Source organism: Drosophila serrata, unplaced genomic scaffold (assembly GCF_035046125.1).
Source record: "Drosophila serrata isolate PLE 108 unplaced genomic scaffold, ASM3504612v1 contig_116, whole genome shotgun sequence".
Taxonomy (NCBI): domain Eukaryota; kingdom Metazoa; phylum Arthropoda; class Insecta; order Diptera; family Drosophilidae; genus Drosophila; species Drosophila serrata.
Genome location: NW_028257014.1, coordinates 98,316 through 126,311, shown reverse-complemented (window position 1 = coordinate 126,311; position 27,996 = coordinate 98,316). Strand labels below are relative to the sequence as shown.

The 27,996-nt window shown below is 44.4% G+C and overlaps 4 protein-coding genes across 10 annotated transcripts in view; 2 read left to right on the top strand and 2 right to left on the bottom strand.

Moving 5' to 3' along the window:
* Positions 1 to 20: 20 nt before the first annotated feature.
* On the bottom strand, positions 21 to 5,723 carry Rexo5 (RNA exonuclease 5). The gene is made up of 4 exons (XM_020945961.2): positions 5,436 to 5,723; positions 5,117 to 5,368; positions 1,679 to 2,483; positions 21 to 1,618 (listed from the first exon to the last, which is right to left on the bottom strand). Exons 2-4 carry the CDS (start codon positions 5,161 to 5,163, stop codon positions 320 to 322), a joined length of 2,151 nt encoding a protein of 716 aa, XP_020801620.2. The 5' UTR covers positions 5,164 to 5,368; positions 5,436 to 5,723; the 3' UTR covers positions 21 to 319.
* zpg (zero population growth) lies at positions 2,676 to 4,547 on the top strand. Its single transcript, XM_020945963.2, has 3 exons — positions 2,676 to 3,278; positions 3,346 to 3,647; positions 3,714 to 4,547. Exons 1-3 carry the CDS (start codon positions 3,002 to 3,004, stop codon positions 4,239 to 4,241), a joined length of 1,107 nt encoding a protein of 368 aa, XP_020801622.2. The 5' UTR covers positions 2,676 to 3,001; the 3' UTR covers positions 4,242 to 4,547.
* Positions 5,724 to 5,864: 141 nt separating the features above from the next.
* ndl (serine protease nudel) lies at positions 5,865 to 16,921 on the top strand. The gene is given in 15 exon segments (XM_020946030.2): positions 5,865 to 6,329; positions 6,966 to 8,813; positions 8,869 to 9,953; positions 10,011 to 10,508; positions 10,563 to 10,896; positions 10,957 to 11,690; positions 11,692 to 12,173; positions 12,241 to 12,410; positions 13,800 to 13,913; positions 14,033 to 15,011; positions 15,065 to 15,543; positions 15,615 to 15,906; positions 15,958 to 16,065; positions 16,209 to 16,352; positions 16,413 to 16,921. Coding segments are annotated over 15 exon segments (7,704 nt in total). The 5' UTR covers positions 5,865 to 6,310; the 3' UTR covers positions 16,831 to 16,921.
* MCU (mitochondrial calcium uniporter) overlaps positions 16,917 to 27,996 on the bottom strand; it is a 53,898-nt gene continuing 42,818 nt past the window's right edge. For 6 of the 7 annotated variants that reach the window (XM_086825849.1, XM_086825850.1, XM_086825847.1 and 3 more), the window contains 5 exons: positions 20,098 to 20,329; positions 19,937 to 20,042; positions 19,766 to 19,867; positions 19,457 to 19,660; positions 16,917 to 19,396 (listed from right to left, as the gene is read on the bottom strand). In XM_086825849.1, coding sequence (XP_086681975.1) covers positions 19,151 to 19,396; positions 19,457 to 19,660; positions 19,766 to 19,867; positions 19,937 to 20,042; positions 20,098 to 20,329 — 890 coding nt within the window. In that variant the 3' untranslated portion in view covers positions 16,917 to 19,150. Of the gene's footprint in view, positions 19,397 to 19,456; positions 19,661 to 19,765; positions 19,868 to 19,936; positions 20,043 to 20,097; positions 20,330 to 24,124; positions 24,362 to 27,996 lie in introns of all 7 variants that reach the window. The other variant, XM_020946032.2, reaches the window with a different exon arrangement.

The window sequence follows — 27,996 nt, the reverse complement described above, 5'->3', positions numbered from 1 at the left end:
CCATAGTATAAAATCTGAGATTTCTTTATGAAAAAGATAAGTCTAAAATTTTTTATTGATTTTTAAGTGACGTTCTTTCCATTTAGAATTTTATCTTCATGATACATCGTTGCGTGTAGCGCAGGTTCCGAGTGTGTGATTGTGGTAAGGGTCTCGTTGACTTGTCTTGTCTAGGGGATGATACGGCAAATTTGTTTACGCCTTGGGTTTCCGGCTGGCCACAAACCGTACGTGGTGCGGCTGGTCGCAGTCGAACTCCCAGAGAGGTAAATAACAACAGCAGGATGAGAATATGTCCATGTCATAGCTTCTTAACTTCCTAACTTCCGATCGGCGCGCTGGTCTGCTCCGAACCGTTCAGCCGCTTGATGGCTATCTTGGCCACGCCCTTGGTGCACTCCGCGGAGCCGCCCATGAGGACGAGGAAGAGGCCGTTGTGGGCCACCGTGTTCCACAGCCGATCGATGATCCTGTCCAGTTTGGCTGCATTCCGCTCGGCGTTATCCAGCACAAAGTCCTGCTCGGGCACCCGCAGATTCGCAATGGTGAGGGCGTTCTCCAGGGCGATCTCGTTGACCTTGCGCACCGCCTCCTTGGGCGTGGCGACCTCGTGAACTCGCACTGCTTTGCTGTGATCCTTGGGCGATGCCTCGTCCGCTTGCTGGATGACCTCCTTGAGCCGTGGCTCCAGATCCCCCACCGTCACGATGGCCGTCCTCTTGTCCCGCTTGGCCACGTGGGCGAAGAGGTTATTGCTGATGGTGTCGCCGCTGGAGGCGTTGGCCAGCTCCTGCAGGCGCTTTTGCTGCGTGAGGATCTCGTCGCCAAACTCGATGCTGTTGGCCAGCTTCATCTTGACTAGCTTTAGCGTAGCGCGTGAGTCCTCAATGGAGTCGTGGCCCTCCTTGTTGTCCTGGATCGTCTCCTGAAGGAAGGTCTGGGCCAGGTGTTTCAGCTTGCTCTTGCGCCGCCGCACGCCGGAGATGTTGAAGCACACGCTGGTGTCGATCACATACGGGTGCATCATCCGCATGGCGTTCAGATCCGAGTTCAGGGACTGGCCCACCAGAATGGCATCCGGGGGCAGCAGCGCTGACACCTCAGTCTGCACTTGGTCCAGCCGCTTCGTCACCTTCTTCATGATGTCCTCCGTGATGCCAGAGTATTGCGTGAGGTAGTCCGAGATGCGGTTGTCGGGCATCACCAGTGTCTCGTACACCGTCTTGTACTGTTCGTCCACAATGGAGATACGGGTCAGTTCATTGAGTCCCGCCACCGTCCTGCACATCTCGCAGTCCACGCCGAACATGGGACTCCGATTGGTCACCGGCTCATACGACTTCTTGGTGAACTTGAAGTTGCGGAAGCGACTGTGCAGCTCCCCGGACAGGGGAATCGGGTAGCCCTCGTCGACCATCTGCAGGGCGGAGAGTAGGAGCTTCGTGCGCGGAAACTTGTCGTCCGGATGGAGGTCACCGATAGAGTGCTTTTGATTGCCATTCCCGATGGGAAAGATGGTTTTTACGAATAGCGTGGGATCCTTGTTCATCTCCAGGGCGGACTCCAAGGAGCCGTGCTCGTCGATAAGGCGCTTGGCTTGGATATTGGTGAGGGGAATCTTGAAGAGTAGGCAGAGATTGGATTAGAGTTCGATAAATAGGATTGAAGCTAAGCTAACCTGGGCAATCTCGTCGATGATCTGACCCTCGTCCTGCGGCGGAAGAAGCATCTCCAGCTTGGTGTTGAATATCCGATTGGTGGCCTCGAACTGGGTCTCGTTCGACAGGTAGTGGTACAGGGACAGGCCCTCCAGTATGACCACCACGCTGTGCGACAGACTGAGCCACTTCTCGACGCTGCACCACCGATCCGGCCGGCAGGGGCTCTTCTGGCCAATGAGCGCCGACATCAGCAGGTGCTGGATGTCGGTGAGGAAGATGGGCGTGCGCGCATGCTGGGGCGTCTCCAGGGAGGCGCGCTGTCCCATCTCCCTCAGCCGCAGGCCCGGAACGTCCTCCAGCTGCCGCTTGCGACGACGCAGTTCCACGGCCAGTGATTTGTACTGCTCCTGGCTGAGGATACTGATCTCCTCAGCCGGTCGACTGTCGCCGCCGGCCTCCATATCCTCGCGACTTCGCTTGGTCGTCGGCTCGTCGGGGTCTTCACTCTTGTTGGCCGGCCCCTCCTTCGCCGGACTGTTCCGGATTGTGTGGCGGTTGCGGTGCTTCCGCTTGCTGGGAACAGTGACAAAGCCGTCGTCGTCGTCGTTGTTGGTGCTTTGCTCCGTTGGCCCTGTCTTGGCCTCGTCCTTATTTGCTTCAGCGGCGTCACGTTTCCTGGCCATCTCCGCCTCGTGCAAGCGGTCGCGGTCATTCAGCTCCATTAAATTGGCCAGCGCTGCCAGCTTCTTCTTCTTCTTCTCGTTGCGCTCGTGCTGCTTGGCAGACAGCTGTTCCTTCATCTTCGTACGCCTTCCGTGCAAGCTGCAGGCGAGAAAATGTACCAAAAACCAGGTGAATTCGTTCAAATGGCAGGTAAACAAAATAAAACAAAAACGTGGTGTGGTCTGGAGGTGTGAAAACTTCGATACTACTATCGAATTTGATTCGATATCGATCAAGACGACATTAGTGATACCAGACTTACGAAAAAGGTAGCAAACTAGGAAATGGAGTACTGTCATGTTATAAACTGTGAAAAGGTGAATAACTTAGCTAGAAACGATGTCACTTTCGATATATCGATAATTCCTTTTCCCGTGATTATGCTGCCAGACCTGCACGACAGCGTGGTGTCGAAAGCTGCTAGCTAGGAAGCTCTATTCAATGTATAGTTTTCTCGCTCGAAGCTTAATCTACCTGCAGAGAAAAAGAAATGACAATACTATAGAACAACCGTTAGTTTCCCGCGTGCTTTTGTAAATTTTCTTCTCGGCTGAATTGACGCTCCTCCAAGAAAATCTGATTTAATCCATAAAGCAACGTATATTAACTCCTCAAAAATGTATACAGCTGTTAAGCCGCTGTCCAAGTATCTGCAGTTCAAGTCGGTGCACATCTACGATGCCGTTTTCACGCTGCATTCAAAGTGCACGGTGGCCTTGCTACTGGCCTGTACTTTTCTGCTCTCCTCGAAGCAGTACTTTGGCGATCCCATTCAGTGCATGAAGAACGCGGACTTGGACTACTTCCAAGCCTACTGCTGGATCTACGGGGCGTACGTGCAGTCCAATATAACGAGGGCGCCGTCGCTCAATGGCGAAATTCAGTGCCACCCGGGTAAGTTGCAGACAAAAAGGGGTCTCTCCGGCTGGAGTTACACACAATATTCCGTGGCTTGTTCCAGATGTGGTGGGTCGCTCGGTGCCGCCGGGAAACCGTCGCTACATTCGCTACTATCAGTGGGTGGTGCTGGTCCTGCTGCTGGAGTCTTTTGTCTTCTATTTACCGGCTTTCCTCTGGAAGATTTGGGAAGGCGGTCGGCTGAAGCATTTGTGCGCCGACTTCCATCAGGCGGTGGTGTCCAAGGACAAGAGCAAGGCCCACTTGCGGGTGTTGGTCAACTACTTCACCAGCGACTACAAGGAGACGCATTTTCGCTACTTTGTGAGCTATGTGTTTTGCGAGATCCTCAATGTGCTCATCAGCGTGAGTAACTTTTGGAGTTATTGAGAGATTATGAATACAATATAGCTCCTCTTGTACTCCCCACAGATTGGCAACATCCTGTTGTTGGACGTATTTTTCGGCGGCTTTTGGATCCGTTACATGGGTGCCCTTGTAGCCTTATATGCCGGCGATTTGGATGAGTGGAATGACATAACCATGCGCGTCTTTCCCAAGTGTGCCAAGTGCGAGGTGCACAAGGTCGGCGACAGCGGCTCCGATAGCATTTACGACAATTTGTGTCTGCTGCCGCTCAACATTCTGAACGAGAAGATCTTTGCCTTCCTGTGGATCTGGTTTATTCTGATGGCTGCCTTGGTGGCCCTCAAGTTCCTGTACCGCCTGGCCACAATTTTCCATGGAGGCATGCGCTTCCAGTTGATGCGGGCCCGGGCTCGCTTCATGCCCAAGCCCCACCTGCAGCTGGCCCTGCAGAACTGCAGCTTTGGCGATTGGTTCGTTCTGATGCGTGTGAGCAACAACATTGGTCCGGAGATATTTCGCAAGCTGCTGGAGGAGCTCTACGAGGCCCAGACCCTTACGAAGAAGATACCGCCCGGAGCGGACGAAGTCTGAGAGCTACTCTTCGTATATTTAATCACCAAGTTGTACATGAAGTAAGTCCTTTCGTTCTTTTTTCTATATGACGTCTCACATTGAAGATTAAGATGACAAGAAGACAGCTATTACATTTTTTGATATATCTCGTACTCATATTCACATTATCTTTCAAATTTTCGATATATCTCGAATACATATTCTCATTACTTGTAATCCCTCATCGATATGTACTTATTATCGAACAAATTGTTAACTAAAGGAACCTTAAACTCAAGCTAAGCGAAATATATATAGCACTTTCAGTTGTTCAGCACTACATAATTGATTATTCGTATTATTTCTTTGAAATTTAAAGTAATTTGTTTTGTCCTTAGTTGAAATCATTAAAATTTCTTTGGTTTCAATAGATTTTCTGTATGATTGAGTTCTATAATCTTAACTGCTATCTCTTGTCGTTATACTTAGTATTTACACATCTTTAATGCATTTAATATCTTAAATTCTTAAGAATGTGTACCCTAACACCTTGTTAATTAGCTAAACTTTCTGATTTGGGGGTAATTTATTTAAAAGTTAAGATATTTTTGATATTGCCGCATTTAGCTACTACTACTACTACTAATAGTAGTACTACTACTACTACTACGACTACTACTACTAGTAGTACTATTTATACTACTAGTACTACTACTACTACTACTACTACTACTACTACTTCTACTACTAATACTACTACTAGTACTGCGATTACTACTACTAGTACTGCTATTACTACTACTTCTACTACTACTACTACTACTAATAGTAGTACTGCTACTACTAATACTACTACTACTACTAGTTCTACTACTACTACTAGTACTACTACTACTAGAACTACTACTACATACCTTTGCGTCCTGGTAATGCTTCGCAGACCAAGTCTAGTCCACATCATATTTAATGTCCGGCCGCCAAATGACAAGAGATCACCTATGGGTTGGGTTAAGCTGGCAATACGGGATTGTACAGTGCATTCCCTTGCAGCCGATCTTCCTGAGATCTAGTCCTAGTCCTAGTCCGTCAGATTGAACTAAAGTTGAAGCTGGAGGATGGGTCCCAGAATTATCTTAGCTTGCGCGTCCAATTTTGATGACTGAATACTGCGGAAGAGCAAGGAAACCCAATTAGGCACTGCCTAGGCCTCCCTTTGTCCGATTGCGTACTCACATTGTGTCTGATGGTAAAATTTTGATACTAGATTATTTTTTGCAATTTCTTGGGGCAATATTCATGTGTTTTTGCTTGCTTTTGTGACCGTTTGTGATTTTTTTTGGAGTTTATATTTTGCCGGTGGTTGTCTCGTACAAGAAGCCCGAGCCCCTTTTTTTCTGAGGACCTTTAAAACTTTGAACTAAAAATGTAAATATTTTGGGCTGCGCTGTACGAAATTTGTATAAAAATGATTTGGGGAAACTGGCGATTGTGTCGACCTACAACTGAGTCTGGGCCTGCTTAGCTTTAGCCTCGACCCCAAGTGACGTGCGGGTGGTTCGTTGCTCCACGACTCGCACATTTCCCCTTCAACTTGCACTTTTTCGACGGTCATTTTGAGCTGACCGCCGCACTTGTCGTACCATTTTTCATTAACCAAAAAACTGTAGAGTTCAAAACGTAGCAGAAAACTGCAGCACTGGCAGCCGGGCAGACCAGGTGGAAGTGTGTCGATCCACAGGTGATCCACTTTCCGGAAGCCTACATAAGCCCGGCGATCGGCCACCGTCGGCTTCAGTTGCCGTTCACCGTCCGGATCGCGCGGAAGTCTTCATCGTCGTCGTGGATATCAAATTCGGTCTTTTCGATTTTTGTTTGAGTGAATTGTGGTAATCCGAGGCTCCTTGTTGGCCCAACGATTTAACAAAGTGCAAAACATATAAATATATATAATAAAACCTAAAAAAAAAAGTGTGGAAAAAGCAAGTCTTCAGCAATTTTGGGGCATTTAACAACAAAAATAAAGGAACAACAAATTGCAGTTTAAATTTACAACAGAAAATGTTCCCAGCTTAAGAAAACCTGAGAAAGTGAAGAAAAACTGGAGTAAAATGAATTACAACATGGATGGTATGTGGAGATGTCAAGGATTATATTTAATACAGATTTCCATAATTAAACATTTAATAAATCATCATCATTTAACTATCATAATAAATGTGTTATAAAATCTATAAAACTTGAAGTTCTCTTAACTCCTTTTTATTTGACTATTACATTTTGTAGATAGTATTTTCTTAAAATTAAACGTCTTACATTCGTTTTATAATATTTATAATTACAAATGCAATACATAGCAAATTTTTTCAAATAATTATTTCATTTATTTTAAAATAAATACAGTAGACAAGAAGTCTAATTACTCTTTCCTACTTTCTCCACCCACGTCTTAACATACATTTCTGCAGCTCAGAAAATTCCATTGCTTTTTTTTCTCCAGTCAGTTCCCATTTAGTTCGAACTTGAATCAGCATTTTTCGAGTATTAAAAAATTATTGCGAAATTGCTGAACAAGCTGACGAAAGTTCTGAACCAAAATAAAGCCACAAAAAAGTACAACATTTTTTTAATTAACATACATTTAAAAATAAAAGTACCGAAATTGAGGGAAACAACATAAAAATGTTGCAATTAATTAAATGTTTAATGAGGAAACTGTTGAAAAAGAATTAAAAGTTTTGTAAAGAAAATATTTCCATTTCTTAGAGCTGGAAGCCACCCGGTTGCTGCGACATCCCCGTCGCTGGTGGAGCAGTGGGTCCAAACGCATTGTCGCCATCTCAGTGCTGGTCATCATCACCCTGCTCTTCTCCCTGATCTATCATGGCCTTGTGGTGGAACGAATGGATCGTGTCCAGCAGATTGCCGCCCTGAACGCCGAGCATCGGCAAATGGCCAACCAGCCCTTCGAGGAAGCGGATTCCCTCATCGTGAGCCCTCAGACACTGCACTTTAAGCTGCTGGACGACGAGATCAACAAGGATGTCAACGACATCAAAAGGAACAGGAAGCGCATGAAGAACCTGCTGGTCAAGTTCCGGTGGCAAAGGAAGCATCGCACGGCCAGAGAGTTGCCCCGACTGGACGTCGACCTCGATCCTGTGGCCATGGAAGCCAATCTGCAGAGCCTCTACTCCAAGCTGAGAAGCAAGCGGGCAAGGGAAGTGCTGAGTCAGCTGGAGAGCGAGTTTGTGCGCTGCAAGAAGCACACGCCCCACGACTGCATGTCCGCCTTTATGCGCATGTACAAGATGGCCAAGGAGGTGGCCGAGAAAATGGAGAAGATGAAGGAGATCATGCGGGAGCAGCAGCCCATGATAGAGTCGGCCAGCGATGAATCTAACGAACACTGGCGAGGGACTTTTGCACCTGGGGATCAAACACAGGATCAGATCGTCACTGAGTCCTCGCCAGCAGGCAATGCCACTGAGAAGCCCCAGAGAATGAAGATAAAACCTGCTAGGATCAGTTGGATCATTGATGGACACGATCATGATGGCAGTGATGTTTACACAGACGATGTGACAACCAAGACGACCACCAGCGAACCAGTCACTAGCAGTACTAAGAAAGTACTAAAAGAGGATACAGCCACCAGGGAGATGCCAGTGGAAAGCTCTACAGAGCAGATTAGCTGGATTCTCGATCACTTTGACAAGCCCAAGGAGATAATTCGCACCACTGAGCGGCCAGGACAGCGCTCCACGCGAGATGTAACCACCACAGGACCGGGTTCCCAGCAAAATTCAACCTCTCTTACGGAAAATGGAACGGAACAGGCGAGCACTATGACTACAGAGGCACCCAGCATATTTACTACAGAAGGACCGCTTCCAACAACCATCTTAGCCACCACAGAGGAAGCTAGCCCGACAGAGGCACAGGAAAAACTCCATATTAAATGGATTATAGATGGCGAGCAGGAAGAAGCTCCTACCAAGACCACAACTACCAGCGAGATGCCTGAAACAACTACCGAAGCCCTAATGAACAGCACCACTGCAGGACAGCGGAAGCTGCAGTTCGATTGGATTATAGACGGCGACGAGATAGTGGAGCCGCAGGAAAACGCTACCACCACCACCACCAGTGCCAGCACAGTGACCATTAGCACCACAGAACCCCTCGAGACTAAGCAAAACTCCACTGCGCATACGACTAAACCGCCGCCGGTGAAGATCAGCTGGATTATCGATGGCAACGAAGGCAGTTTCGAACTGACCAGCAGCAGCAGCACGTCTACCGTACAACCCATGGAGGCCACCCCACGGTCCGTGCATCCCCTGGACAATCCCACCAGCATTGAGAACATGCTGGAGAGTTTCGAGCGGCACGAGCAGGATAAGCCCATACTCAAGGTACTAAAGGCGAATGAATCCTCGCAGGAGAAGTATGATGATGTCTCCGAACGCCAGCTGTGGCTGAAGAAGTTCGAGGATCAGGCGAGGCCGAATCAGAAGGAGCTGATGGATACGTTTGGGACGGCCCTGGATGCTGAGGCTATGGACCAAATGGGACCCAAGATCAATCCGCTCAACGGACATGTCTGGAATGGTAACTATACTCATTAAAGTGATGCCTTATATTACATTTTACTTGCTTCCCGCAGCTGCCGATGCCCAGATCCTCAGTCTGTGTGAGCGCGTGGCCCTCAAGATGCGGAATAAGGTGGCACCCAATGTAGGAGACGGTGAGACCAAGGAAAAGGGTGAAACGTTTACCGCCTCCCCCAGTGTGCAGTTCACGAGTCGAGCTCCCGGTGGGTTTCCCGTTTCCGGCGAAACCATGAAAGCCTCGGCCCAGTTTATGTTCAATCCGAACTTTGGCATGATGCCCAGCATCCCCGTGTGCTTCTACATGACGCCGGCCAACTTCCGGATGCCCATGTGGTCAGCCTCGCCTTCGTTTATGGGCATGCAGGGAGGACACTTTGGAGGAGCCGCCAATAACGCCGGCGGCGGCATTTTCTTTGTACCGCAACAATTCGGACCGAGTGGAAACTTCTTTGGCGGCAGTGGTGGCTCCGGAGCCGGTGGCCAGGGTGCCAATATCTTTTCGAAGAATGCCTCGCCGCAGAAACTTTCCAATGGTCAGCAGCAGCAGGTGTACTGCAGCTATATGCAAAACCAGCAGGGTCAGTCGCAGACCTCCGGCAATTCGCAGCAGCAGCAGCAATCGGGAGGAAGTCCTGCTGGTTTCTCCAATGCCAACTTCAAGATGCGACATGCGAATCAGTCGAGTGCCGGCCACCAGCAGATCATATACGCCAGCTATGCGGGAATGCCCCAGCAAACACCCAGCCAGGACCCTGCCAGGTGCCCCGAGCCAGGTCAGGTGGCCTGCTTTGGCCGGCAGAAGGAGTGCATCCCCGCTGACCGATGGTGCGATAATGTAGTCGACTGTTCGGACGGCAGTGATGAGTCCGCCTGCACCTGCGCGGATCGATTAGACGAGGACCGTCTTTGCGATGGCTATGCTGACTGTCCCATGGGCGAGGACGAGCTGGGCTGCTTTGGCTGCGAGCCGTTGGCCTATTCCTGTTACGAAAACCTGGAGGAGTATGAGCAACACAATCGCTCCATGATTTCCATGTGTTACAATCGCCTAGAGCGTTGCGATGGCTTCCTGAACTGCCTGAACGGGAGGGATGAGGAGCAGTGCAGCATGTTGGTCACCGATGTGGCGGATCATATGGTAAGTGAACTGATTACTCATTGATTTATGGTCCTTAATCTCTTTTATCATCTCCAGTCGCATGCCGCATCTGCTTCCGAGGGCTTTCTATACCACAATCATCGCGGTGACTGGCATCCGGTGTGCAACAATGGTGAAAAGTGGGCAGCCGCCGCTTGCGAGCTGGATGGAATGGATCTCATGGCAGATTCTCTCAATGTGAGCTTCAGGGCCTTGACTCTGCCGGGTCCCTTTATAGAGCCCTCCCTGCATGCTGGCGTACTGTTTGCTCAGGCCTGTCACGGACGCAATGGTCATGACTCCCTGGTGGATCATGTGGCCTACGTTAAGTGTCCCCCCATGCAGTGTGGCCTGCCGAAGAACACCACAAAAACGAGGACAGAGCACTCCAAGAGAGTGAAGCGAGCTGTGGCGCCGCCAGAGTCCCAAGAAATCCTGGGCGAGGGACGAATTGTGGGTGGCAGCTATACCAGTGCCCTCCAGTGGCCATTTGTGGTGGCCATTTATAGGGATGGCAAGTTCCACTGCGGAGGAACCATTTACTCGGAACGTTGGGTGAGTTAATGTAAAGCTGGCCTTAGAGTCCATATAGTAATCATTTCGTAACAGATTATAAGTGCCGCCCACTGTGTCATCAACTTTGGCAAATACTTTTACGAGGTGCGCGCGGGACTCCTGCGGCGTTCCAGCTATTCCCCTGCCACCCAAATCCAACCCGTGTCCCATGTGGTGGTCCATCAGGCTTACGAGAGGAGAAGCATGCGCAACGACCTCTCCCTGTTGCGACTGGCCAGTCCGCTGCATTTCAATCGCTGGGTGAAACCCATATGTTTGCCGGACAAGGGAAGGACAACGCTAGGAGACGATTGGATCTGGGGACCTGAGGAGAATACCCTATGCACTGTGGTGGGATGGGGGGCCATCAGGGAGAAGGGTCCGAGCAGTAAGTAGAAGAAATTAATAAATATTTATAAATATTAATGTACTGAATATATTTTCCCAGGTGATCCCCTTCGCCAAGTGGTGGTTCCCATACGCAAACGGTGCACGGATCCCGAAGATCAAGCTTCCGAGGACATTTGTGCTGGTGATCCCAGTGGAGGACGCGATGCCTGCCAGGGAGACTCAGGTGGCCCGCTCTTCTGTCGCAGCATTGCTCGGCCGGAGGAACACTATCTCGCTGGAGTAGTGAGTCACGGCAACGGCTGTGCTCGTCCCAAGGAGTTTGGTGTCTATACTCGCGTGACTCTCTACCTGGACTGGCTGGAGATGGCCACCACACCGCACCTGCTGCCCACACGCCAGCCCCTGCAAATGTGTCCTGGGTTTATATGCGTCTGGGGAGGCAAGCGTTGCATAGCCAAGCGGCAGAGATGTGATCGCAATGTGGATTGTCTAGGCGGCGAGGATGAGGTGGGCTGCGCCTACAACTTCATACCCGACATGGTGGGTGGAGAGCGGCAGAATTTGAGCACCACCACGGAGAGTGACTATCATCCTGAGAAGGAGCCCGCTGCAGTGCCTGTTGAGAGTAAAATGCGTGAAGTTATACCCATTGAGGATGATGATTTGAATGCGGAACAGGATGAGGAGGAAGAAAGTACAACTTGGGAGGATGAAAAACAGTTCTCTACGCCTGAAGATGTTACGTCAACTACGACTAATATAATCTTATCTACAACTGAGGAAAGTCTTGAACAAAGTTCAACAAACATTGATTCCTTTACAAGCGAATCTCACCATCATATCATCTTCTACACTGGACTCTACGACAATGTCTCCAAATATTCCTCCTTCTTCCACAACAATTGAATCATCAACAACGTCTTGGGATAATCTAGAAACCACAACGACGGCTACAACTCTCACAATACCCACATCCACTGAGGATTTAAAGAAGCTCACCGACTTGGTAACCCAATTTATAGAGGAGAGCACAACCGCTATTGATCTAGGAATAAGTACCTCAACCCTGGCCACAACAGATGATGTCAGCGAAATAACAACAGAAGGAGTACAGGAAACTACAACCACGGAGCCTACAAACGCACCAAGTAGCAGCACAGTCAGCTTTACCACAAGTGCTATCACCTCAACAGCCATATCAACCACTGAAGGACCTTTGGTAACCACCACTTTAGCAGCCACAACAACCACAACGGAAGCCCATTTTACCCACAAAGAACAAATGAAAATACCCAACAAGTTTGTGTGCAAAAAGTGAGTTCATTTAAGATATGTTCTCTATTTCCTTTAATTACATTTTTGCCTTTCAAATACTCCACAGAATGGCTCAAATAGTGGACATTCAAATGCGCTGCGATCGCAAGGCGGACTGTGAAGATGGAACCGATGAGTTGGACTGCTCCTGCAGAGACTATTTGAGTCACAGCCTCAAGAGTCTTATATGCGATGGCAAAGAGGATTGTGAGGATCGCACAGATGAGCAGGACTGTGGTAAGGCAACAACTTTAATAAACCTTTCTACATTTATATCATATTCAAAAGCTTGCAATGCAGTGAGAAGGGATTTCCGACCCCATAATCCATATATATTCTTGATCAGCATCAAGAGGGAAATCTTTCTAGGCATGTAGGAGAAAAAAAATTGTTTTTGTAATTTTTTTCAAATTTTATAAGGGGTTAAAATATTAAAAAATTTGTAAAAAAAAATGTATTCTTAAAAATTGTAAACTGCCGAACCTAACCTAACGAAAACAAACAAAAAACAGCTTTTCGAATCAAAATTAATGCATTTTTGGCTTTGTTATGAATTTCTGAAGCTTTGGTTAGTATTAAAATTATGATACTAAAATATTTATAAATATTGACTCAAAAATGGTTTTGCAATTTTAGTCAAAAGCATAAAACGCAGTGAAGGAGTCATTTCCGACCCGATAAATCATATAAATTCTTAATCAGCATAAACAGGCGAATCTTTCAAGCCATCTCCTGGAGAGATAAAATTTTTTAGATTTTTTCAATATTTTATAAGGGGTTACATCGTTAAAACTGTCAAAAATTGGCAAAAATTGTATTTTTTAAGATTGTAAATTGAGTATGCAGATTTGTTAACGTAGAAAAAACTAACACAGGACCGCTGTCCGAATTTAAATAAATGCATTTTTGACTTAGGTATGAGTTTCTTAGGAATTGATTTTTAGGACATATTTTCATATAAAAATATTGGTAAATATCGACTAAAAATGGTATTGCAATTTCAGTCAGAAGCATAAAACTCAGTGAAGCAGTCATTTCCGACCCTATAAATCATATATATTCTCGATCAGCATAAAAATCTGAATCTTTCTAGCCATCTTCCGAAGAAATACAAATTTTTCGATTTTTTTAAATATTTTATAAGGGGTTACATCGTTAAAATTGTCAAAAATTGGCAAAAAATGTTTTTTTTTAAGATTGTAAATTAAGTATGCAGGTTTATTAACCTAGCAAAAACTAACATAGGAACACTTTCTAATTTAAAATTAATGCTTTTTTGGCCAAGTTATGCTGATGTTAAACATTGAATTGCCTACATATTATCATATAGAAATATCGACAAACATAGATTAAACAAAATGCAACTGTTCAACACAATAATTCAATTGCAAGAGTGTACAAATTTCATTTAAATCGTATACTCTGTATTCTGGTTTATTAAACCAATGAAAGCCAACACAAAACAGCTTTCCAAATTGTTATTTATACTTTTTTGACTTAGTTATGATTATTTTCGGACTCGGCCCCTGATATAATTTAAAACTTTGGCTTCCTAAAGTTAACTTTCTTTCTTGTTAATAAAAATATTTAATCTATTAATTTCCTTTTCATTATTTCTTACTACAGGCGGTTGCCAGGCCAACGAGTTCCGCTGTCCGCTGTCCAAGACCTGCCTGCCTCTGAGCAAGCGCTGCGACAATCAAGTGGACTGCAGGTTTAAGGAGGATGAAAAGGACTGCTGTAAGTACCAAGACCAAAGTATATTTATTATTTAAACAGGGGGGAAAGTTCTATTTGTAATTACGATTTCATTTATATATATATGTATTCATAAATTATAAATAAATCCTACCTTCCAGTTGCCCTTACCAACGGCCACGAAGTCCACTTTGATGTCCATCAGCAGCCCAAGTTTAGCAGTGCCGGGATCTTCTCCCGCAACGGACATGGCGTGTGGCGTGTGGTCTGTGCCCACGAAACGGGCTACCACGAGCATCAAGCTAATACCGCAGACGCAGTGTGCGCGCTCCTCGGCTTCAAAGGAGCCCACTATTTCAACAGTTCCGCCTTTGTAAACCAGCAGGAAATGCATCCCATAACACCAGAGTTGAGGAATAGCCGAAACTTTGTTCAGCTTCGGTCCATGGTGGCAGACAACATTCAGATGACTGAGAACGAGATAATAATACCGGAACTGGGTCACCCATCCGCATCGAGGCCTGAGAAGGATCGCCTTTTACCCAACAAGTGCCTGGGCATCTACGTGGAATGCAATCCCCTGTCGAACAAGACCACACCGCTGAAGACCCTCAGTGCTGGCCAGGCTGTCAAGCCGCAGCCCCAGGAGCAGGTGCCCGTTCTCCTGCCCACCATCGAGACCCACAGCAGGCCAAATGTGCACTTTAAGCCGCAGATTCCCGCAGTTATTGTGAACAAAAAGGATGAGATTCTGGACCGACTCGATAATCTGATTAAGAGCAAGAAGAACACGACTTTGCTGGTGAACGAACAGCTCCACGAGGCCATCGAGGAGCTGCACTGGCCATGGCTGGCGGATGTCTACCTAAACAGCGAGCTCTGGTGCATCGGTGTGCTCATCGATAAGCACTGGCTGCTGGTCCACGAGAGCTGCCTCGCGGGGATTAGCCTGGACACGGACTACATGAGCGCCTTGCTGGGCGGCGGCAAGACAAAGAGATCTCTGCACAGGAGCAACCACGAGCAGATAAGGCGGGTGGACTGCTTTGAGCCGGTTCCTCGGTCAAATGTGCTGCTGCTGCATCTGGAGCGGGCGGTGCGCTTTACCCACCATGTGCTGCCCACCTTTTTGCCAGACAGGTAAGAAAATTGATTTGGGTAGAGACAACCTTTTAAACATACATTTCCTGCAGCTCCCATCACGACCACAGTGCCCCGAGGGACTGCATCAGCGTGCTGCATGACGATCTCACTGGGCGCATCAAAACTGTGGGAATTGTACGAGCGCCCAACGATACCAGCTGCGAGTCCTGCTACAAACTGCAAGAGAAGCAGCCGCCTGTGAATTTGATGCGCCTGCTAAATGTGAGTGCCGAAGACATGGCCTCCATTTCGGAGGAGGTGGAGCTCATTAACGGCGTTGCCCCCACTGAACTTCCGGCCATAACCAAGTTTACCAGCTGCCATCAGTTTGGGTTGAAAAATGTCAGCGACTCGCCGCAGAACCACATCAATCCCAGCGACCAGGGGGTGTTGGTCTGTCGCGATTCGCACACCGGTTGGTTCCCCACGGCCATGTTTAGCTACAACAACTCGGATTGCCAGAGTTTCAAGCAGCCATTCAGCATTCGGACTTTAGAGCTGGCATACAAATCGTTGCAGGACATAATAGGTGAGTTGTATGAGGTGGTCTCGTTCAAGTTGCCAATTTCAAATCAATTTCTCGCTCTCTTCCTCTGGTAGACAAACCATCGTGCCAAAACCCAAGGGCAGCTCCACAGTGCTCTACGCATCGGTGCCCCCTGGGCCTGTGCCTGCCCCAGGAGGCCATCTGTAATGAGCGTCCGGATTGCCATGATGGCAGCGATGAAGAGGAAAGCAATTGCCGCCAGGTGAAGCAGCGCTGTGCTCCCGGCGAAATGAAGTGCCGGTCCAGCTTTAAGTGCGTGCCGAAGAACAAGTTCTGTGACCACGTTCCCGACTGCGAGGACATGACAGATGAGCCCACGATTTGCAGTTGCTTTACCTACTTACAGTGAGTTGGATTCCAAGGTTTTTAAACATTTAATAACACGATTTCATACAGAGCCACTGATCCCTCCAAGATATGCGATGGCAAGCGAAACTGTTGGGATAAGAGCGACGAGAGTTCGGTGCTGTGTAATTGCACTGCAGATCACTTTCAATGCAGTTCGTAAGTTAGGACTTTTATATTATTTACCAGATGGAAAATCTATATACGAAAGACAGATAATAATTAAAAAGTAACCTTGTTTTGTAGTTCTATATAGAGATTTGCTATGCTCTCGTTAATTGTAAATTGTATTTCCTTGCCAGCTCTCCTGAGGACTGTATTCCCCGTGATTTTGTGTGCGACAAGGAGAATGATTGTCCCAATGGAGAAGACGAGCGCTATTGCTTCGGCATAGAGCATCCTTTGCAGCAGCAAAAAAAAGATTTCTGGGCGAACAGTCAGCACACGTTAGTAGATCCCCAAGTAAGTTTCTAGCAATGAATCTCACTTAAAAACTCATATTACAGGCAACCAGAAAAGGCTCCTCAGTACGGTCAGGTCATCGAACAAACGTACGGCATATGGCACACTAAATGCTTTCCCAAAAGCAAGCCCCCGCATGTGGATGAAGTGCGTGAGATATGCAAGAAGCTGGGGTACAATCCCTACAGGCAGCCCAGCTATCGGCTGATTGACGATGCCGAGAACAAGGCTGTGCATACATACGAAACGGCCGATCAGCGAGGGCGCAGCTTCAGTAACGAGACCTTGGTGGGGAAGTACCGGGAAGCCACCAAGGCGCTGATTGTCAGCAAATTCTCACCGCTGCAGCTCAATGAGCGGCTGACGCTCTTCCTCAAGTCCAGCCGACCCATTGCCGAGCTGGTGCGATGGAATGCCACCGATTCCAACCTGTGCTACCGGCTGGAGATCCGATGTGCCTGATGTCCCACTTGGACTAGGTAAGAAGTCCTCGCGTTTTTTGGTCCTTTGTGCGTTTTAGTAGCAAAAATAAATGAATGCGAGAGCCATTTAATTATTAACTTGGTTTTATTTTAATTTCGTAATCAGTTGATGTTGCATATTCTTTGTTAAGCATGGGACTTGGGTTATTTGTTTCGTAATTTTAGTTTAACAAACGAATTTTCTTTTGGTTTTGGTTTGGTTTTGGTTTTATAAATGTAAAAAATCGCTTTTGTTTTGTTTTTAGTTTTTGTTTTGTTATGTCAAAAGCCAAACAATGTAATTAATTAAAGCACTTAATCAAGTGTTGTTGGGTTTCCTTTAAATTCGTTAAAAAGACGTAGGTTATCGTATGTTATAATTAGGATTAGTTTATGAAAGAAGGTACTTGAGAATTATAAGTATATGCGCACTCCTTGAGAGCGGATGTAAACAACGGTTTTGGAAATAAGTTAAACTCTCGTTGGTAATATTACAATAATAAGTATATAAATAGTTAGGGGAATAGGTGTATAAGAGTAACTAGTTAAATGTATTCATAAGTCTTTGGCGCTGATTAGGATTTAATTTGTTTTCGGGGAATACTTCTAGGAGGTAATTAATGTATATAATTCATTAGATAAACGCAAACATTAGTTGGGAGGCGAAAATACTTTCAAAGTTATTTAGTTTGATTAATGTCGAGATCTCTTTGTACAATAAATCATCTTCATTTTCATTTCATAATTTTCAATTGAATCACAAATCGTTGTTAAAGTATATATATTTAAATATATGAATAGGTAAATGCTTAGACTAGAGTTAATCATTCCGAATGGTTAGTTAGTTAGTTCAAAGATTATATAAGCTTAAGTTGAGGAACGCGTACGATCAGACTCTAGGCTCTCTTGAGATCTTTTCTTTCTCTTTACTATCCCTCTCAAAATTTGTGCGAGTTAAAGGACACGTTACGCATCTTGTAGCTTAGATAATCTCTGGTTAGTTGTTGTAAGTGCGATCTATATATGAATGTGTGCTTGTTGTTTAATGTGTGTATATAGTAGTGGGCGCATTGAAAAGCGATGCATGTAGAGAGTTGACTGGATTCCAGGGATTGGGTTCATAGCTCAGGCAAACAGTTCTCAACACAACCTTTGGCAATTCTAAGTTTAAGAGTAAATAGGTTCATAGAGTTGATAGTAGAGTTGGGGAGAAAGCGTAGTTCTAAACTAGTGTTAATTTTTAAGCTTAATTCATTAAGCAAATAAATCTCGTTTACGTTGTCATGAAACACAGCAGTTTATACTATCATTATTTACATATCTAGTCGTACCTACTAAATTACGCCCTAAGATTTCGTTAACTGTACTAACTACGCGACGTCTCGTCTCCATGATTCCGCTTTCCGTTTCGCTAAAATCTTAATGGAATATTGGTGCGTTTTTATTTACAAATTGATTCGTTCTAGGTTGGTTTCTCATAGTATGTTGTGTATATATTAAAGCTTATGGAGAGTTAGTTAGTTAGTGGATTTCACTGGATGAGAGTGTTCAGAGTCTCTGAAAGTTTGTTTAGAGCTATCGTTGTAAAAGTGGTTTTCTATTTTATTTCTGTTTAATGATAGAGAAGTAGAGGCTGCCAGCGATCCTATATTGAATCTAATATCCTCCTTTTTGTATATTTTTTCTATAGGTGCTGCCGCCTAAAAACCTCCAGCAGTTTGGGAAACAAAATTTACACAGAGATCATCTCCATTTGGGCCAAAAAGTATGCTTTACACTCTACTGTTGATCACTAAAGGTAAGCCAGCCCCATATTTATATTTTATTTAAACAGAAGTTACATAAGAAACTCGGGTTAAATAATAGTCAATAAATAAATCATATATATTTTGCTAAAGACTGCACACACAGTAATATTAAGCCTTGGGCCTTAAACAAATCTCTCACTTGCAATAAATAACGTAAAATTAAACATAAAATATATATTGTTAGATCAGCTTTCACAAACTGCAGGCGTCAGATGAACCTTTGTGCGTTTCAGTTTTCCGTTTGTCAAACTTGACTTAGGCTAATTAATCGTAAACATAAACAACTAAAACATTTTAGTCAACATAAAGAGAGAAGAACTCAGGATGAATTTACACAACATGTGATGCGTACACAAAATCTATTTAAACACCGATATCGATCTCTCGGATCACCTGAACCTTTAGCTAAATGGGGGGACTTTTATTTGTTGTTATCTAACGCTTGCGAGACGAGTTAAAAATAGTGTTTCTTGAGTTTCATATCAAATTCCCACAAGCCTTTTCTAAAAGTCCTTAAGTCGATTTCCGCTGTTCCCTGTTCTCCTCAAGCTGGGTGGGTGGCGTGTTCTCCTGGGTGCGCACCAGATGCGAAGGCAGTTGCATGTTCAGCGGATCGTGGATCCTCCTCAGATTGTACTCCAACTCGGCCGACTTTCGCTTCAGCTCGTTGTAGTGATCCACATCGAACTGGATCTTCTTGGCGTTCCTGTAGAGTGTGAGGGAGTACTCACGGTTCTTTACGTGCTCCATGATGTACTCCTGCAAGGAATTGTATTATTATTTCATTTAGTTCTTAGGCGGAGGCTTTTCCGAACTTACTTTCTTCGTTACGCAATAGTAGGCATACATTGCCATTGTCGTTCCATAGGTTACAAAATAAGTGACAGGCTCCATGATATCCCAAGAGTATTCCCACCAGGTCAAGCGCGCCAATATTCCAAACTGCACAGACATCAGGCCTAAGCCCATCCAGGTCATAAAATTGGTGCGCCGAGCCGCCTTTTTGCTCAGTTCCAGTTTTTGCTGTAAGATTTAAAGGAATTATGATTAAAATTCCTATTACTTTCATTTTATTTCTTACTAATATTTATTTTAGTTCTAATTTATTAAAGTTGAAATCGAACTCACCTCCTCTAATGGCTCGAGTTCATAACGTAAACTCTCTAGCTCCTTGGCCAGTTGATTGCTCTTCTCCAGCTGATATTCACCCACATTAAATGCCTCATATAGCTGCATTTAACAATGATTTTTATGAATTAAATTCAAATGTTGGAAATAATATTCAGAAATACCTCTCACCTGAGCTATAACTTTTCGCACATCACCGACTTTGTCTATAGATTCCCCGGTAATCTTCTCCCGCTTCGGTGGATTTACCTCCAGTGTGCGATTGTTGATTTGTATGCTGTTTTCGATAGATAGTTACTATGGTTATGGGAAGAATCATACAAATTTCTTACCAAAATGAGTCATCCAGTAGGCTGTCGATGGTGCAGGACGAGGCAATGCGCACTCCATGCTTGTTGATGATCGCAGCTCGATCGATTCCGCGATCCTCAGCTCTTAGCATGGCGAGCAGATCGCCCACATTGTGGGTGATGGGTTTCAGGGCAAACTGGCAGAGTTCATTGCGGCTGGGCAGGCGGACAGTTATGTGTGGCATACCATTCACATACTCCACATAGATGTCGTCTGAGGAGGGATATTTGGAAGAATACTTTTAATATTTATATAAATATATTAGGAGTAGCTTAAATCCCAATCGGACTTTGTATCTTGATGATGAGAAAGTTCGATGTGGAATTCTATGCATAACAGGGATTTCCTTAGGGATGCATGTCCAATACAGCATATGCTTTAACGTTTTGTGTATAATCCTTTATCTTATCAGCTTAGTTACAAGTTCCTCGATCATTGGAATAAATCTAATTCGTAAAGGTGTTCTGTTCCTACTTCTCCTCAAGGTAGAACTCTTTTGGCTCCCCAAAAGAGTTTCTCTGGTCGGATGTGTGCCACTATGGGCTTGGTTTTTCCTCTGCTCGCAATTAACCAAGAGCCACCCAAGGTTACTCGCCAACCTGGCTCAATTCGAATGCAGTTAGGCGTTCGAATTGCTTGCTGAGGCATGACTTTTTCAAAAAGATTCCCCTCTCTCTCTCCATTTGGGTAAAGTGCAAGAAATAACAAAGGCAGGCTGCTCGCACGTTTAAGATATAAACACTGGTAACACATAAGATGACACACTGCCGATGGCAGTTTGACAAACAATTCAATTAGCGGCATCTGAAACGCATTCCAGGCGAAGCATCCCCAAGATATGATAGTCATCATGGTAGAGCGAGCGAGTTTTCACTTTGTCGCATGTGGGATCTATGCAGCCATGAAGTAGCACAAACATATATTTATCCGTATCGCTGCCACTCATGCAAGCAGCCACCGAATGCAACCACACGCCAATGCAGCGACGCCACCACCACCACCACCACCAGCCCACCGTTGCACCGTCGCACTTCTAATGAAGATTTTCTTCTGCCCACATGTAGGTGTGTGTGTGAGGGTACACGGCAAGAAAAGTGTCATCATCATCATTGGTTAAAACAAGTTTAAGAAAGTTCTTATTGAATATAGAATTCACTTTTGATGAGATTTTCTAGATTCAATTAGTTTGAAGTTTATTAAGCATCATTCCCTTTATTATTAGTAGTGATTTTCGGATAAATACCCATTTAAATCTTTATAACAATGGTCATACCTATTGTTATTGACTAGATTTCTAGTAGATCTGCTACCATTTACCCCAGTGTATTACTTTAAATCGCCTTTACCCACTGGGCCTGAATGCTGCCGAGTGTTGGCTGGGTCTGTTCAACCCATTAGCAATCGGAGTCGGCGCCAAAAGTGGGTAACTAGTGTTGTTACTGTTACAACTTGGCTAACTAACATTAAGCCGTCGCTCATTGCTCGCTGGCTCTGGCTCTGGCTCTGGCTTTGGCTTTGGCTTCTTCTTCTGCTGACTGCGATGATTATTTTCATGGACTTTGATTTTTTGGGATTTTAAACATTTTATGTTTTCTTTTTCTGCTGCTGCTTCGCCTGCTCCATCGTAGGCTTCTTCTGCTTCTGCTTATGTTTTTTTTTTATTGATAGTTTGAGATTTTTGTTTTAATTTTCAGTTAACTTTCAGATTTTCGCGCTAGCAGACGTGTGTGTTGTGCATGCCCATCGTCAGATAATTTGTGTGTACGTGGCAGTCAATACTGGCTTTCAATATAACTAATAAACTCATTAAAGCGCGATATTGTGTGCGAAAATAGATATATCAAGTGTCGTGGCAACAAACCAAACAAAAACCTGGATTTATTGGACACAAGTTGCTGACAGAGAGACAGACATTCCACATACAGGACAGATAGCGTCGGTCCTAGGGAAAAAGTTTAATTTACAGACTATATGATGACACTGCCACAGCAAAATCAAATAAAGTTTTGCGGTCCTGTCAGAGGTTTTTGTGTTTGTGAAAATATATAAAAAAAACGAGCTAGAGAACAACCTGGCCTGCATGTTTTCTGTATAGAGCCACAAGTTCTGATGAGAACAGAACAGCGAACGTGCCAACATTGATAATTCCATGTCAGATGCTCGCCCACGGCAACGCTTTGATAGGCCGCAGGAGCAGGAGCAGGAGCAGCGGTAGCAACTTTGCTTCATCAAAACTTAATAGCCAGTTTCCGCATCCCTGCCAAAACAAGGCTAACAAGTGTCAGGGAAAACTCGATGCGGTGGCCATGAATGTGTGTATGAGTGGAAACACGTGGTTGGCAAACAAAATGAGGGCGCAGAGGGTAGAGACCTCAACCTCAACCTCAATACGAGGAGAGGTTGCCCCAATGTGGCGACCGCTGCTTCCGTCTCCGGAAATGCAAGCGGCAATCAGCCCACAAATTTATAACGCTCCTCGAAGGGGCTTTTCTTGTGGGCGTTATTTTTAGTGAGAATGTGTGTGTGGGCAGAAATATTGAAACACTTTATCAAATCAGTCTAAAAATAAATTCCCCAGGAGCATATTTGGGTGGGCAGAAATATTGAACCCCTTTATCCATCCCAAAGGATATCAGATCCCAAAGGCGTGTTTTAATATCAATATTCTTGGAGTTCTTGCAAACTAAAAAAACGAATTATTTGATGCAACATTTAAAGAGGAACCTACAGGATAATCCAATAAATTACAATTTAATCATGAAATAACAAAATGATAAAGTTTGAGCCAAGGAATTAGGCTTGAAATTTAATAATAAATATTGCAATTGAATAAAACAACAGATTATTGATTGAATTGTGCCAGCCGTGTTCTCCGAATTCGTCCAAGCTGATTAACAAATAAAGCTTTATTATTAAAGTATTAAGCTTTAATTTGAAACTTGAACCAATTTTAGGCCTAGCAGTTCGGGGAAATTGGGGAAATTTAAATAGGAATTCTCAGAATAAATCAAAGCACTTAAGTTCCATTTCCTTGATAAGGTTCTGCTGCTTAAATTATATATTTTTCTAGTTCACTTGGCAATCTCGGGGAAAATGTCCTGACAAATGTGTAGTCGACTTTCCGGCTGCCGTGATTTCCACGTGTTGTTATGTGCCTGTGTGTGTGTGGGGAAAAAACTTGCAGGCTGAATATTCAAGTACCGTTGCGTGTGCGAGTGTGTGTGTGCATGAGCATTGCATGATTACATGGAGGAGGTCCTGTGCCTGCTCCAGTCACAGCCACAGTTGCCACACTTTACCCTCCGCTCTCCCTCTCTCTCTCTCTCTCTCTCTCTTGCAATGCCAGCAGAAATTGTCCTTTGTGCATTATTAAAAATTCCGGCAACCGCCTCGTGTTTGCATATTTTTTGTGATTTCATTTTTTTCGTTCAACAAGATTCGCGTGCCAGGTTTCTTTTCACTTTCCCCTCGCTGCCAGCCTGCGTGTGCCCCTGCATTTAAATCAAATTATTAAGCCGCACAGCTAGGGGGAGCTGACAGTATATTATATAAACTACATGCATGAAATATTTAACAGAAAGCATACGCTTTAATTGAACGATAAAAAGTAAAGGGAGGAAACACGCCCATTTGCAAGGACACAGAAAGCGCACAGGACCAAGCGATTAGCGGGTAAGTTGGGGGGCGGAGTAGCATTAGGGCTGGCATTGACAATGACAAAGGGAAGAAGAGTTTGCCGGGCTTCAGGATTTGTTAAACATATTCCTTGCCTTTTGTTTGTTGCAGTTAGTTTTCCAAACACTAGTTTACTAATAGTTAAATTGGAATGTATTAGAATATTGATTTATTACACGTATGTGGCTAGAATGCTGAGGATAACCATATTTATCCTTATCCTTAAAGTGTAATTGTCACCATTTTATGAGCTGCATTCAAAATGCAAATAACAATCCTGTAAACTAGTGTTGTGGGAATTTAGCCCTTGTTCAATCTCCCTTCTGTACCTACCATTCTGCTGGTCAGTGCCTTTTGGGGGTGGCATCCCAGAGGTCGTATCTGAATTATTTACGAGCTCCTCAGTGGAAGACACCGCCTTCGAGGACAAATTGGAGCCGCTTGTTGCAGCCCTGACTGCCCCGCTGGATGTTGCCAGCCGCTCGAGCAGGACCTGCTTTCGGCCGGATGCACTCAGTCCGAGGGCTCTTAGGCGCGTCCTCAGCTCGGTCAGAGTCAGTCGCGTGATATCTGGCATGGTGATAATAGTGGTGATAGTAGAGGGCGTGGGCGTGAGAGCAGGGGGGCAGATGCGCAAAAAAGTAGGTGATGAAATAAAAAAAAGAGGGAGATACGAAAAAAAGAAATTAAACAGAATTTTCCATCAAAAGAAAAGGGCTTGGCCAGGTGCTGGGTGCAGGTCCTACAAGCCTCTCCTTCCCCTTTTGATAATGAATCAAAAAGCAAGCAACACAAAGAGCAAGGAGCCCAAGGAGCTCGGGCATCAAAAAAAGCGCAGTAAAAATGATGGCACGTGCAGTTAACGCCGCAAAAAATGCACATAAAAAGATGAGTCGAAAATGTGTTTAACAAAATAAAAAAAAATGCCGCAGGAAAAAACAGACGTTTTCGTCAATGGCGAAAAAATGTTGATGGAGCGACGACGCTCCGAGGCGAGGCAGCGAGAAAAAATAAAATAAAAAGGAGACCTCAGGCTTGTCACAACGTTGCTGTTCTTTTTTTTTATCAGTTCCGGAAATGACACGCACACAAAAATGAGAATAAGAGAAACAGGACGGCGGAGAGGACATCAACGAAATGCAGGCACATTAAATTTAATGCCATTGTCATCCTCAAAATTAACACAATGAATGGCGGGAGCGGGGCTGTCGTTTGATTGCCCCGCCAAAGGATGAGTGAGATAAGATGGGTTCCCATGTTCAAAAGCCACATTGTGCATATTTTAGTCATACTTTTTGTATTTTTTAAACATTTAAAAAATATGCTGGGGTTAAATTATCATGAGGGTTTTGTTCTGAAGACATTAAAATGGTAGTACAAAAATATTTGAAGTGGTGCTTTGGGTTAATACTTTATCCAGATACTTTGAAGATGTTTTTGATTTAGAATCCTTAAAATTTTAAGCATTTTAAAATAGTTAGGCTTTCCTAATCAAAGGTATAAACAGGTTAACTAGAACAGAGTCGTTAAACAGATTAACATGTTCAATTATTTATCAGATATAATTAAGTTTCCCACAGTTGTGTGATTGTAATAATTCCTTTGATGCCATAAAAGTCTTCTCTTTGGTATTTGATAAATATTTTATCTATTAATATTCGAATTAAACATTCAAAAGTAATTTAAAAGTCTGTTAAATGTTTAATCTGCTCACGCTTAACTTCGGATTATGTACTCAAAACTCATAAAAAACGTTTTAGCTTAGTTTGCGCTAATAAATTGTATTTCTGCTTAATGTTTACTGCTGCCAGCTAGTATTGTAATTTAGTCGCAACCCATTCTTTTCGCCTGATTAATGTGGCCACAGTTAAATTTAATTCCGCGCCATCTAAGCGGATAAAAGCCCCTCATGCTGCTACGCATTATTTAAATTAAGCAAGAACGAATTTTCCGAAGCACAAAAACATGAAATAAAATGTGAAAGCGAAGCTGAAACTTTGTGTGAAAGAGGGAAAAATATGCGTAAGCCGAGGGCAAACAGACATATTCTGGCAGCCATAAAGCATCGCCCGCCTTTAAGCTCATGAAATATTTATGAAATTGCAGGGCCAGGACAAAATCTTGTAAAATATCCTTGTTTGTTTGTTTATTTGCAATGCCAGACCATAAAATCCCAGATTTTCTGAACCGAAATCGATTTCTGTACATTATTTTTCCAATGAATGGAAATTTACTGGATTTTCCGCACCGAGTTTTGACAACAATTAAGTTTCTTAGAGAGATACACTTTTCAGTCTTTTGGCCCCGCCAGGCATTCACTTAATTAATGGAAAACCCGTGGAAAATTCGCAGAGAGTTTTGCGGAAAACTCAACAAGCTTGAGAGAATGGGGTGGTGGTGTGTTGGTGTTTTCTGTGTGCATAAAATGGAAAAGAGAGTGCCGCAGAAACCGCAACCTTAACCGCTTTGCGGGCATTGTGTTTTTGCATTGTGCTTAGGCTTTTTAATATTTTAACAGCACTGAGAGAAATACCTGTAAAATGTATAGTTTTCTTGTAAGCCAGAAAAATACAGTCTGGGAAAGGTAGTTTTTAGAAAAACTACTTACGTTACTGAAAGAAGTTCATATCTTTGCTGAATAATTAATCTCTCTAGAGTTTATATAGTTATTTTCCTAATAAATTGTATACGAAATGAGTACTTCTTTTTCATACCAAAACTGTAAGAAACTCAATTGTTTTCATCCTGTTTTTATTCTCTATGTGCTTTCCCCTCGTGCTGGTTTTTTAAGTTCTCTTTCACCTTGATCTCATTGTGCGGTATGTACGCTCTATGCCATAAGCCAAAGGCAGCTGCGGAGTTTGCACAATAATCGCAAACTGCGGGCCAAGACAAATAGTGGGGCAAGACAAAAGGGGGAGGGGATGCAGGCATGCAGGGATGCAGGAGGCAGGAGGCAGGAGGCAGGCAACTTCAATGCAACTTGGTCGAGTGTCTGGCGCAGGAAAGCATGCTACGCTTTTTGTCTGTTTTTCCTTTTTCGGGTAAAAGGACATTCGTTGAGGCATAGGATATGGTAGTATAGCATATAGGAAATATTTATGACCACAAGCACTTCGCCATATAGGGCCTAAGGCAGAGAGAGGCCATCTTTTTTTTAGGAGAGCCATTAAAAATTGAAGTGATCTATAAGTGCAGCGTAGGCTCGGCGAGGTCATGGAATTTGGAATGACTTCCAGCCTGTGTGGGTAATGCATTTTTCAGGTTTCTGATTATAGGTTTAATATTCAATCTGTAAAATTTTAGTACATAAAGGTGAGGGGGATTTATATGCATTATTTAGAGAAGATAATGGAAACTGAAGACCTAAAACTTATTTTACACCGATAAAGGAATGTCTAGTGAAACATTTCTTAACTTAAAGTGTGGAAAACAAATAATATAAGACCTATTTTATTTAACAAAGCTTTTCCGATACAACCTTCTACTGCAACCTTTCTTAAACCTCTCCCCATTTCTTTTAAATATGCCTGTTTTTCTCTCCCTCAAATATAAGCTTCCAGTGCATTTTCCCATTCTCCAAAATTGATTTCCCCCTCGGCACTTTATAACTTACTACTTTTTAAAACAATGTAGTATAGTCGGGCGATGTTGCCGCCTTTAAGGTGCCTTTCGTTTCTATAAACAAACTCATCGCTCAGCTTTCGACAGGAAATTTCACCCCCCTCGTCCTTCTCCTCCAATCTCACCTTGGACGCTGGACGCACTGAGCGGAAATTGTGTTTTTCCCACTACACTGGGGCCGCTGGGAAAACAAGACAAGGGAGCCAACGAAGCCTCAAACGAATGCTCTGGTGAACTCTTTAAGCACTTCACATGGCAACAACGAGGACATCGAGGCCATCGTGGAGTGGTGACATTTTGAGTGGTGCAAGTGACGTCTGGGAGGCCTCAAGGATTCCGTCCACTTGGCGGCTCATTAAAGAGATAAAGTCAGCTCCACATGCTGCTCCTCCTCCTCCTCTTCCTTGTGTGTGTCTGTCACGAACAAGTTTAATTAATTGCTCAAACTTTACGCAAATGAAATGTCAAGCAACAGTTTTATTATCTTCCACTTGCAGCCCCTGCATCACAGGAGGGAGTGTTTGGGACACCAAAATCATAAATATATCGGAAGTCCGGCACATTTTGCACGTCAAAATAGG